This window comes from Cygnus olor, chromosome 3 (assembly GCF_009769625.2).
Source record: "Cygnus olor isolate bCygOlo1 chromosome 3, bCygOlo1.pri.v2, whole genome shotgun sequence".
NCBI lineage: Eukaryota > Metazoa > Chordata > Aves > Anseriformes > Anatidae > Cygnus > Cygnus olor.
The window spans coordinates 61,214,928-61,228,525 of record NC_049171.1 but is presented as its reverse complement, the minus strand read 5'-3'; the positions used below and the strand labels follow the sequence as shown (position 1 = coordinate 61,228,525).

Below are 13,598 nucleotides of genomic sequence, written 5' to 3'. Positions count from 1 at the left end.
AGCCCCATAGGACTGCGGGAGGACTGCTTGAGATTCATGGGAAAGATGCAAAGGAACATAAGTCAATCACCCTGTGCAGGTTCTTGACTCTGAAATGCAATGAGGGCAATTTAAAAGACCAGCTGATAAGCACAACACTGGTGATTTTGGTAGAAATATCTAATGGACGGACTCTTCTCAAATTCTTTTCCTGACCTCCTGGTCACTGAACTCTACAGCTACCTTATACCTCAGAACCACCACTATCTAGAGTGTAGATTATTTGTTGCTGGTACAGAAAAATCTGTAGTATGTCAAATGTGAGGGTAAACTTTGTTGAATCTTATCTCGCCATAGGAACCACTAGAGCAACTGTGTCAACAGGGTTATTCATACTTGACTTTTTAATGTAAATTAGCTAAAACAATTTTTTCTCTCTGCTGCACTCAAGTGGCACTTCTCTGCAGAATGCAGAGGTATCAGAATTCAGATTCCAGTTTGCCAGAGGCTGACTTACAGTAGTGACTTTATAAATTAATTATTGTCCCATATATTTGCAACATGGACAAGAACTCCATGGTTTGTTCAAAGACATTAGATTTGCCTGTGTTGAACTTAATAAAGTGTAAAACAGTTCAGGTAATAAAGAAGTTGTTAACATCAGATTGTGACTAATTTTCAGTCTGTTACTGGGAGAAACAGCATTAGTTCCCATGCCAAAACCTATAAATCAGTGTGATGAAAAGGTAATTTTTAGACAAGTGTTCTCAGCAGAAAATGAAGATAAGAGAGTAAAAAGGAGAACATTCTCCTTTAATATAATTCCCCAGAAAATGTCTCTAGAAATTGAGTAGCTCAGGGGTTTTGAAGTTCTCCTAAAATCAGAGCTGAAGAGGGTCAACTGTCAAAGTACTGTCAACTGCTGACAAGGGGTGTCTACAAAGCACTGAAACCCCTCTGCTAATTGTTTTCTACATTTTAAACATCTGGACCTTCTGAAACTTTTTTTTTTTTTTTTTTTTAGAGAATGGATTGTTTATTTGCAAACTAATTTTCATCAGCTATCATAAAAAGCTACAGTGCCAAACACAGGTTGACATTAACTGCTTTTTGCTTTTATGAAATATGAAAAATAGTTTGTACTAATACTTAGAAAACAATAGAAGTCAGCTGAGTCTTGTTCACATTACCAGTGAATGTGATTAGAAGTAAAAAAAAAAACAACACAAAAGGATTAGCCAAGTGATGCCTTACATATTTTTAAACTAAACGAAATTAAAAATTGTAAGCAGTGGAACTGAATTGCTGTTGCATAATAGGTGGTCCAGATGAATATGGGGTTCCCCCCCTAGAGGTTTTCTGACCAGTCTACATGTTTATACATTATAATCCTTCCTTTCTCTCATTACTGGATATAAAATCATGCTTGCTATGGTGTTAAAGCAAATAAATAAAAATAAAAACATTTAAAAAACCGGAATCCCACACCCCTTTATTCTGCTACAGAAGTCCTAAAGGGCTACATCTGGGGGAAGGGTGAGAAGAAAGAGAATACATCTGTGGTACATGTGCAAGCCTCTTTTTAAAACAAGTTTCTTCCACAGATGAAAAGCTGCAACTGCTACAAGGAAATCTTAACATGAAGAAGTAAGCTCTTCAGACATTAAATAAATAAAGCATGAAGTGTAGTTAACTTTTTCACTTATTTTTGAAATAAAAAATAAGGTAGCACTAGGCCTTTTGGAAGGAGGGTGAAAAGGATTGCTGAAAGATGAAGAAATCAGAGGCTTCAGTGACCTTTAGAACTTTTAATTCAGGCTCAATAAAATAAAAAGATCTAAGCAGACTTTTCAAAATGATCACAGGATTGGAAAAAGGTTTTTGATCACCTCTTCCTGATAACAGGAACCCATGTCAAGCAACTGGGTTTTTAAAGTTCCTGTGCCCCTCAGTCCTCACAGGCAAAGTCAGAGTTTTTCAGTAGTGGTGAGATGTTCTTTTTTTTTTTTTTTTTTTTCCCCCCTCAAAATACACCTGTGCTTTTATCTAAAAATCAACAATGTGCTGGAATGAAAGCCAAGGAGGAGGTGCTCATTTGGCCAAAGCACCAGTTAGAAAAGTCTTTTGGTTCAGGACAGAGTTTCTGGACCTGCAGGTGGAGACTTGTCTGAAACAACATTCATTCACTTCTGCTATTGCAATAGAGAAGCTCCAGTTTCAAGCCACTTCTCTGCATGGAGCAAAGGGGGTGCAGTTTGAGTCTGCCAGGCCCCACAAATGCAGAGGGCCACTGCTGTGGCCATCCACCCTGGGGGAGTCAGCACAAGCAGAGAGGGAACTTGAATATTTTTCTCCCATATCCTCTTAAGAGCACTAACCACAGGTTGTTGGCTACTTCTTTTTGAAGAAGAAGGTGAAAACACTTCCCAGAAAAGCTCTAGTGCACTGCAGTTTTCTAGACCTGGCCATTTCATTAAAGACTAGAGTGGATTGAAGGTTTTGAAAGCTTGACCAATCCTCTCAGCTTTGATGATGATATGTAGCATGAACTTCAGTCAACATACTCACATTGCATTGCTTTTTGTTACCATGCTATCAGAGAAGATATATATTTGGCAGTGGATATTATTATAACAGCTATAGTTTCATGGTTCAGAGAGACAGGATGTTACAGCCTTGCTACATGAAAAATACCTTGTGATACAGATCAGTCATTTTGGTCCCTCGGCAAAATTACCATTTCCCTGCAATTTATCAACATTTTAAATTATTACTTACATAGCTGTGTCATTGAAGTAGATTATGGTCTATACTGAATGCAGCAAGATCAGTCCCCTCTGTATTATAAATATATGCACTTTTGCAGATGCTACCACATAAACTAAAAATTAGCTGTGAGGTTGTGATTTCAGATAAATCTGGTAAACTTTTTAAATTTTTTTTCATGAGAAAAGAGGAGAGAAAGGAGGTGATGGAAGGAAAAGAATGCATCACAGTTTCTGTGGAGCCATCAAAAGCAGCTGGACAGTACCTCAACTGTGACGAAGCTGTGGAAAACAGTACTATAAAATAGGTTCTGATAAAGGCTAATGAGCCTAAAATTTGATCTAGCTAGTGAAGAGGAGTGTTTATAAGACCTTAAAGCTCAGTGGGTCTGATCTTTCAGAGATATAAATTGATGGAGTCCTATTAATCTTGGTGGAACCATGCCATTTTACACTCTCACACTCCAATCCAATTTGAATCTTCTTTTTATCTTTCAGTGGTTCTGCTTTTTAAAGCAGTCCTACAAAAACAAAGCAACTGTGAACCAGAGGAATTTGCTTGGTACATAAATACATTCCAGTTTTATCTTTCCAGCTGGGACTTCTAGTTTGTTCAAAAAAATAATAATTTTTTTTAAACAAACAAACAAACAAAAACACTCAACAACCAGAATAATAGAATTTGAAAATATATTACTTTCAGTATAATTCTCTTTCTACAGTAGATTATTTTCCACTTCATCTAGTTTTGTAATGGCATTTTCAGTGTACTGACAGAGCGCTTTTTAATATCTGTGTCCTCAGATCTACTACAGCAGAAAGGAACTCACTGTGCTCCAAATCCTCAAGCAGGCAAAGCTCCCTCCTATCCTTTGCTGATGTGTGCAAATTCTCCTTTCTTAATCAGGACTAATTATTGTTTTCCTGGCTGTCTTACAGTCTTCTAATGGCCATATTGGTTAAAACGGAGATACGTTGCCTAAATTTATGATGGCCATTCTGATGCCATTCGAACATTGTTATTAATAGACACTCAGATATTACGGCAGCGTGTGAAACCGAGATGCCTATGAGTAAGTTAGACAGAGCCAAGTCATATCCTAGTATTTGAACCAGAAATGGGCAGTATCCTGTTTCAATATAGTTATCAGTTAGCACAAAGCCAGAAGTATGCTAGGAGACTAATGGAAAAGCAGAGGACCCCACCTTCACAAAGATGTCATGCATCTGCTTTAATCTCTCCCTCGACGTCTGTGTGAGCTGTCCCCATCCACCCCAGCAGGCTAGTATGCAGGAAGTCCTTATTCTACCTAACCTTCTCAGAGGCTTAAGGCCAAGCATAAGTGGCAAACTGAGTGAAAGGGGAAACCAAACGTCAGATGTGCCCGAATTTAGTGTATTTCAGTGTGCATCTGCATAAATAGTGAAGCTCACAGCACTGCTACACCCTCAGTTTCTGGTGGAAAGTGGTGCTCTTCTACAGAAATACTAAGCAGGTGCTGTCCTCTGGGACTGTCTAAGCAGCACTCTCAAGTCTATACCAGGCTTATAATACATAAAATGGAAAACATCTACATGCTCTGGCTGACAGCTGGATGCCTGGGAAAGTACTAAGGCATTTCATGTCAATAAATGTTAATTTCTAAAGCACAACAAACACCTAGGAATCACCATCTCTCTTCCAAGGGGTAAGTACTTGCACACTAATGGCAGCTCTGCCACCCCATATTAGCAAGTGTAAAACAGGCAAACCCCAGAGCTTAGCCAGCCTTCACAAGCACTGGAAAACCTGAGCTATGGGAGAAAGGTTGGAATGGGAGAGAGAAAGAGAATAAGAACATCAGTGTATAGACCCTTTCTTTCAGAAGTAATAGCGGGTAATTTCCGAAGACAGAATAAGCAATTACATGGTAGCTCAATATCATCCTTCAGGAGTTCTCTAGTTAAACATGAGGTTTCTTAATTTCACTTTTACAGATGTGCATTTCTCTGAGCCATCTCTTAGTTGCTGTGTACTCAGTCAAAACATGCCTACCTCCCAGTTTATTCTTGGAAAGGTAGTGTTTGTCCTTTCCAAAACCTCTTTGCTACATCCAGATGGGTTAGTATCATCAACTGTGCTCTGAACGACCACATAGAGAATGGTATACAGGTCCTGACAACAGTTGCCCCACAAGTGTGTTTATGCCTCCATGACAATTAGCTAAACTTAGTTTGATGGGAGATTCTGTGCTGTTCTTCTAAAAACCTTACACTGCTGGCATTAACACACACTGCAGTGAGAGATTAGTTGGTGAGTTTTCTCATACCAGGAATTTTTGTGGGTAACTAGTATAAACCTACCAGCTACAGAAAAAAATCTCTCTGCAACTATCTTCTGCTAAATATTTGTTTCCTATTTCTAATATAACATACTCAAAGAAAAATAAATCTTGCTGTTTGTGTCTGCATGCAAGTCTTCTTTACCTAAACTATAACAAATTTGTCTCTCTATGTGACTGGGAGAATCCTAACTGCTCACCCCCCACCTACTAAGAGGGAGAGATCATCAGCTATGTTTATCCATCCAGGCAAGCTGGATGTCTTATTTGGCTGGATAGCAAGCTAGCAGAAGCATATCATATACCACCATGAGACTATGTGGCTTAAATAAGTAGCTAAACTCAGTTCTCACCAATCCTCACTCACAACTCCCACTAGGAGTAAGAACAGAATAAGAAAATAACTCAGTTGGGCCCTTTCATTAATTTAATTTCTATAGTTCAACACTGTTTACATAATAGCTATAGAATTTTCACTTTCTATGAACAGAACAAATGACAAATGTGCATTGAAATCACAGCATCATTGGACTGCACATGCCACACTATTAAATATGCGCAAGAGAAGTGCTTAAATCATTTAATCGTTGCTTTTTGTAAATTGTCCCTGCACCAAATTTTTCACTTAGAAATTTGTTGTTGAAGTTTGGCTTCTAGAACTGCCCTCTCTTCTATCTGATCTGGCTCTGATTTCTTAATTTTCTATTTTAAAACTGGCGGCCTTAAAACAGATAATAACAAGCCCAGGTCTGAGCATTGTGAACTCTAGCAGTGTACCTTCTGAATCCGACATAGTCTGCTACAGGAAAACAGAAATGAAAATTTCAAAGGATTAAATACTGCTTTTAATGCAATTTTATTGGGATGCTGCTGCAGTAGGTATAGTAGTAAAAATACAATTTTAAAACGTTCTAAACAATTTTCAGTATGTCAAAATAATTCTTTTGCTAAATTATTTTTCAGAAGTTGACTTTGCATTTTAAATTTCAATAAATTAAATAAATTTACTTAAATAGAACAAATACAACCTATCTCCTTAGTATTTACACACAGTTAATACTTCAGACTTGTCAAATACTTGCAACTATCAGAAGACAGATTTTTTGCTTTTCCACTCATTTACTGAACCAAAGGATAAGTTTACCCGTCCCCCTTTTCTGACTGCATATAAGGGCCTTTGTGGTGCCTGGCTTTACAGCTATCATTGTATCATTGCCTACATAGCTGCACCTGATGTTGGTCAGAGAAAGAAAAAGCACCAGAACTATTGAATTGCTTATGGATACAGAGGCTGCATGTCTGTGTGTCCCAGTGACCCCAGGGCATAAACTCTAAATAACATCAGTTCCACATCCTGAAGCATATGGCTGGAAAGTGCCATTTTCGCACTGAATGTAAAGCCAACATTTGACTGAAAGTGTAAAAACTGATGTTCCTGCAGGGGTATGCCTGTTTTCTGGCTGAGGAACAAGAAAAATGAATACTGTAATTCTAACACAGAGAGACCCATCTTCCACCCAATATGGTTGTGGGAGGAGGAATACTGAGCCATCATTTCATTACAAAACACTTAATTTTGTTCTGGCAGCTGGTAAGACCCCTTTCACTTTCACCCTGTGACAAACACATGGTGAGCTGTAAAATTTCAAGCACTAAAATGGAGAAAAGATGAACAATAGCGAGTTGCTAAGAATGCTCATTTACATGGGATGTCTTCCTGGCTGCCCCAAATTATTTGCTTTTCTGCTAGACAAACTGCATCTACAGTTTTTGGTCATATATTTACGAGATTAAATGACAGGTTAGGTTTTAAACACTTCATATGATGAAATGAAGAGGCATCAGGCTTTAGTCTTTTGTTAGCAATGACTTGGTTAGTAGCTGACATTTCTGCTTCAGGTAGCTCTTATAAATGAAAATACAAGAGAAATTTTTTTCCCATGAGACTGAAAAATTGCAAGAAAACCATATATATGTCAATTTCAGATGGCTTCTCATTAAAATATGCTTCAGCTACTGGTAGAAGAACCGTTGGGTGAAGAATTGCATATGACTGAATGTCTCAATTATACTTGATAATTGTAATGAAGACACTGGAAAATCAGTCTGCTTCAAAGACCTACCTAGAGGTCTGGTAAGGGCAAACTGAGAGCTGGGTTTCAGAAGGGAAAAGCAGTTAAATGGGGAGGTAAGGAAGAAAACAGCTGCTGCTATATGGTATATTTGTATACTAGGTTACAGAATTAAAGATTGCACAGTTTAAAAGTGATCTGCAGTACACTGACTTAGACTCGATAGAATATGCATTACTCTGCTGGAATCACTAGGACTTCACTGGTAACAACTCTTGTCCACCCTACAGAAATAACCTGAGAAAGAGCAGCCATTTATATTGCATGGAATTTCTGCAATACAAACTCTTTTTGACACAATATGACTCCAAATGATAGTAAGCTTCTTATCCACTACAGAAAGGCCAAACTTAAATTGTATTTTGTTCTTGATGTTGAACTGAGGATGTTCAGAGAAAGCACTGCAGAGAAACTTTCATTAGTAAAGCAGAAAAACAGTGTCATTTCCTCAGTCCACTTGGCATATTTACTATTTGTATCACCAGTAGTTGTTGCTACAAAATACAGATTTCAGAGGTTAAAAGCCAAGCTTCTCTCAGAAGAAGATTTTGTTTATCAAAAAGGTAAATGATTTAATTCTAGGAAGTGAGAGTAAACCAATGTCTTACAGACTGTTATTTGGAAACTTGGATATCTTCATGTAGCTATAGGGTTGTTCTTTGCAGAACAGAAGACAGTCCCTCTAGATTCAGCCTTCTCTTTGATCAAATTTACTAATTAATCATTGAACAAATACTGTATTAACCTTTCTAAACTTGGAACTAGAGAAGCAGAGTTTTAGTTTTTAAAAACAGCTGGCATTTCACATAAGACTTTGGGGAGGGCTGCGGAGGACAGAATGGCACAGGGATTACAGAATAATAGCTCAACGAACAAAGCTTGACTTAGGGTTGTTGGATGACATGAAAAAAAATTGTCTTTAAGTGCCTCAAAACAGATGTGGCACTAAAGATTTTATCTGTGACAAGCCTCTTTGTTTCTGCAGCCATCAGTGAAGATACAGCAAAGGAAATGGAGGAGCTGCAGTTATGCATTTGCAATACACAAAGTCCTTGTTTTCCCACTAGGCACTGCAGAATAGCAATTGTCCATTCACAGCACATATCACATCCTCTGCATTTCAGAGCTAATATTTTTGCAGTCCTTAAGCTAGCATGTTTGAGCCTAGTATGCCTAATTTTTGTAACCCTTTGAGGTGCCTTGCATGAGATAGATGTGCTTATTTTCAGTTCCTTGTTATATGAATAGTTTTATCAGGTATAAATTTTAAAGTTAAACTAAGATTTTCACATTGTAGAGGGTTTATATCTACAGTAACATCTCAAACAGAGCTGTCTCATTTCACAAACTGGGAAAATATGAAGATTGCTAGTCACTGAGCAAACGTATTTTAATCTAATTAATCATGGACATTGGCTGTGTTGTCTGAAATTGTTTTTAAGATCATTCACACACACACACGCACACACACACACACACACACACGAGCTCTGACAAGTGGCTCCTCCTCTTGTATGTTAGAATCACACTCCTGAAAACAATGTTAGTTTTATGCTAGCAGTTGCTTTCGCTTCCTGCAGCACACACTGTCCACTGTGCTGCTGCAATACTCATTCAAGGCAGATCACTAGCTCAAATATGAATTGAACTTATGTGCTGTTAAACAGACGTCAGGCTTCATTACTTCAACTTCCAATTAATTTCCACGTTTTTCTGGTTAAGTAGCAAAAGATATCTGACAACTGGTGTTAATATAAGCTGAGCAGCTCCCTCCCTCACATTGAGGATCTGCTCATAAGTCAAAGCTCAAGCTTCTTAATTTTAAACTTCAGAATCCAAACCAAGTAAAGCAGTGTAAGCATGTAGGAAAAAAATGATGTGGTACATGTACTCCTAAATATGAGGCTGACTTTCTTTCCTGCTTGATCTGTTTATTTCAAACTCCTTTCTCTGCTCTAACTCTCAGATAAACTCACAGCACCCTCAGGATACGAATGAGTTTCTGCTTTCTTCTGCCTTCATCTAAGCCAACCAAGTCCCAGGTATCCTCTCCTTCCATAGAGCAGTCGGAAAACACATAGAGAAAGCAATCACACTTTCCTCAGCGGATCAGAAAGGACTACAATAACAGATTCTCTCTGCAATCTCATTTTGCCATCAAACAGTTAAACCAACATAAGTTAAAATTCTCATCTAGTTTGAATAAAGAGAAAAAGGGAGGAAATTCAAAATCCGGTTGCTGTAGTAACAATCATCAGCAAAAATCTTTTCCAATAAATAATAGTATTATTTCCCTCTCCCCCTCACAGTTTTAGTTCCCCTTCAGAAATCATCATGCTGGCTCTTTTAGATTTGCTGTACATACCTCAACCATTAAACAAGACATTTAACCATAGTGGCAGTTCTGTGACCTTTGAATGCCGTGAAATCTCTAAGCGGTGCAGCTTGTTCATGAAGACTTGTACTGCAGAATCCAGTAACTGCATCCAGGATTAGGAATACAAGTAAGTAACAACAGCAACCAAAAAAAAAAAAAAAAAAAAAGAAAAAGAAAAGGAAAGGAAAACCTCCCCAAGTCCCCCAACCCAGCCAGTAAAACCACCTTAAGAAGCAAAAAGAATCAGAAAGAGAGTGCACTTTTCTGCCAGTGTAAGGGCTGGGATAGAGCTGAGCTTGCTGCAGTCAGACTGGCTGTGTTAGCAAGCAGAAGGCCGTGCACGGCTGGGAGGTGCTGTCAACTGCCACAGGCAAGGGAAAGCAGACCAATCCGCTTCGGCACTGTCAGCTTGCTGGAGTGAAGCCTTTTCTGTTTATGTTTCCTCATTTCAAGAGTGACGTCAAAGGGTTTAGTTTTTCCTCTGCATGTGCTAGTAATTTTAAGCGACTACTATGGGAAGAATGTGGCAGTGATTTAGGCAGGCTACCCTACTAAAAGAAGCCAGAGTCATAATTTATCTGTCCTGGATTTAGCTTAGAAATATTTTATAATGAAAGGTACCAGGAAGATCCAAAATATCCACACAAAATGGAGATAGGCTATAAATATACATATATAAATTGAAATTTTCTTAAATATACCTAAGATATATTTCCCAGGAAGACCTGTTATCTGTATGGATCATGATGCAAAATCAGACCCGATTCTGTGCTTGCCCTGAAGTAAATCAGGAACTGCTTATCTAAATTCAGTGCTGCTACACCAGTGTAAACCTGGCAAAAGAGATAAGACTGAGACTACTGTACACATCCCTTTATCAGTCAGCACTAGCTAGATTGCAAATTAGCAAACTTCTTTCATTACTACATCAGAGTAATGGTCTGCTTAAGGTCTGCTGCTCTGGGCAAACATCCGTTCCATCAACTGGTCACAGTCCAGCCCTGCTCTCCTTGCAGTCCTGCTGTGGACCACCCCAGGGGATTTATTGCACACCAAAGTCTGTGTCAAAAGGCAAGAGGCAATGGTAAAGCCTGGCTTCTTATGTCACTGTATCACTGTCAGAAGAGAAGCTATACAGCTGAAATGGAAGGAAAGAAACAAGCAACATGTCAAGGTCAATTAGCACAGGCAAGAGTGGCCACACCAGCACAAGATAATTGACAGGAAATCAGTTGGTAACAATAACAGTTTAGTTATCTTCATCATTTTAGTATTATTGATTTACTTTCCTAGGGATTCTTTTCAAAGAGATTGGCATATGAGACATGGTTCACTCCTAATGACTCTTAACAGTCTAACATTTAATTTTAAAATACATATAAGTTCTTTTGAAAGTGTATAGACTAAAAGCTCTCAGTGATCAAGAGAACAGGTAAAAAAAATAGTAGAAGTAGCAGGACAATACACTCATGACAACCAATTGATGCTATCAAACCTTGTACTGGAGAGGTCAAAATTTTTAATGATATTTTCATAGAAATCTCTGCTTGTGGTATCACTGCTAATGTAATCAGTTTCAGCAGAAATGCAAAGGGTTGTCATGCTGTAAATTCTGGGATAACATGTTAAAAAGTATTAAATATGTTAGAGATTTACAAAATCAATTAGAGCTCATTAGCTTCACCTGACTGTACTTAGAGATCTGTATGAAGCAATCTGGAATGTATAAATAGCAATACTATCTGTAATACAAAGAAAATTATCATGTTTAACTTCAGTCAGCATCGGTGATGGCATAGCTGAGTATTGCACTTTGGGAATTTCACTTCAGGGACTAGTTTGGAAACATCAGCTGAAAATGATATAGTTCAGTGGGATGGTTCCAGTGAGAATGATCAGATCGGAATGATTTGATATCGCTTAGACTAAAAAAAGAGGGTTGATAATAGTTATTAACTATTTAAAGTTAAAAACAAAACCAACAAAAACATAACCAATATTAGCACTCATTCTTTGGCCTGGAGACATTACCTGGCCTTTAATCTCTTTTAGAAGCTTCATGACAACATATATGTAACTATGTAGTAAGTCTCAAACTGTGTTTGGGCATTGCTTAGGAGAGTGCCAAAATTATGTTAGGGCCCACTCTTAAGCATTAAGGCATTATTATTACTATTAAGGCTTTAATAAGGCATTTTAGGTAATTAGGGTCCACTGTCCAGGCCTGTGTTCCGGTTGTGTTTATGTCACCAGTACAGAAGTAGATAATTGGCAAAGAGGAAGGGAATCATTTTTTGTCCATATTCATTGTGGTTTGAACAAGTAAACTACAGCAAAGGAAAGTTGTTGGACATGGGAAAAACTAAAGGTAGGAGACTGAAGTACTGAAATAGATAGGCAGTGATAGTCCAGAGTATCCGATTACTGGCTATTTTTAAAAGTATGGTTAAGCAAATATCTTTCACAAGCAGTTTTGGTTTAAGTATTACTTTTAAGTATAGAGACTAGGTGATTTCTGAATGTCTATTCCAAGCCCCCCCTCCCCCCTCCCTTTTTTTTCCTATCTTCTGCATTTTAGCATCAATGTTATTAATATTACACTGTGGTTTTTTGAGTCAGGGTCCTGGTATGTTCAAGCTCTACACAAAGTCTTAGACAGATACTGTCTCTCTCCTATGGACGTTAAAGGCTAACAGCCTCTGGGACTCATATGGCACTCTGACAAAAAGTGACCACTGTGTTTTTTGTGATGTAGTTGCTTCTTGGGTGAAAAGGTAGCCTGGCAGCACTTAAGATTGCAGTCTACTTAGAGAAAGACAATTTCAAATGAGTACATGTATGCAGTGATGGAAAACAGAATGCATGTCTGTGTACAGTGTTACAAAGAAGAACTTGGTTTCATCAGCACAACTACATGATAGGATGGGAAGGACTGTTGAGAAGACATGGGCTCAATCTCACAAAGAAAGAGAGAAACGCTTTACTAATCTGATCAGATAAGCACTAAATTATCTGGACAGGCAGGTGACATGTCTGTCAAATAAACCCGGCACACAGAGGCCTAGGCAAAAAAAATGGAAAGTCTATGATTTTTTATCAAAGGTCATAGGAAGAAGAAGAAGAAAAATAAAGCAAACCAACTTATGCTCAGCCTAGATGTCTCTATATAAATGTAAAATGCATTGATATGAATAGAAGGAGCTGGAAACCTTAATGCAAGATTAAAATTACAACTTAATTGACATAACAGAAACTTGATAGGGTACAGTCATGTGAATATGTGACCAGAATACTAATATCAAAGAACACAACTTGTTCAGGAACAACAGGAGGGAAAAAGGTGAAGGAGATTGTGGCATGCATTTCACTCAGATAGATATTCAGAATGCAGGAGGAAACGTATTGAAAGTCTGAGTGATAATACAAAGGGAAAGAATATAGACATTGTTGGAGGATCTGCACCACATCCAGGAAGATCAAGCGGATAACACTTTTTCTTAGCAATTAACAGGATTGTCTGAAGCACAGAATTTGGCCATAAGGGGAGATTTTAATCATGCAACTCTTGAAAAAAGAGCTGAGCTAGGCACAGACACCTTGGTTCATTCTCTCTAGAATGAGTGTTCAGAGTTCATTTGGGAATCCCATAGATTTATGAGCCTGACTTTCTAGGTAATCCTGCTTGACTAAGTAATTTGTTTGCCTTCCTTTTATAGTCCTGAGTTAGCACTGGAAGCACTTTACAGGTCTTTAGTGATTCTCCCTTCTCAGCATAGGTGGCACACCAAGACATGCTATTTCCTACCATGGGACAGCATTCCTCTTCTCAAACCCTCAACAGTCTAACACACCCATCCATTGTGGTCTTTAGAAAGGAACTTGTTTATTAAGGAAACTGCTTAATCTGCCTCACCCAAAACACACTTCTTATACACAGACATACTACATGAAACCTGAAGAAAATAAATACATTCAAGTGCCAGTAAAAACTGTGTTTTAACAGAATAGGATGGCTGGCACTGTG

General features: G+C 38.1%; 1 protein-coding gene across 3 annotated transcripts in view; it reads right to left on the bottom strand.

Annotated features, from left to right (window-relative positions):
• Nucleotides 1-9,993, bottom strand: part of PDE7B (phosphodiesterase 7B) — a 181,084-nt gene extending 171,091 nt beyond the window's left edge. Inside the window, exons 1-2 of one of the 3 annotated variants that reach the window (XM_040550492.1) lie at nucleotides 9,800-9,993; nucleotides 9,563-9,677 (exon numbers count right to left, since the gene is read on the bottom strand). In XM_040550492.1, coding sequence (XP_040406426.1) covers nucleotides 9,563-9,583 — 21 coding nt within the window. In that variant the 5' untranslated portion in view covers nucleotides 9,584-9,677; nucleotides 9,800-9,993. Of the gene's footprint in view, nucleotides 1-9,562 lie in introns of all 3 variants that reach the window. The other 2 variants (XM_040550493.1, XM_040550491.1) reach the window with 2 other exon arrangements.
• Between the last annotated feature and the right edge of the window lie 3,605 nt (nucleotides 9,994-13,598).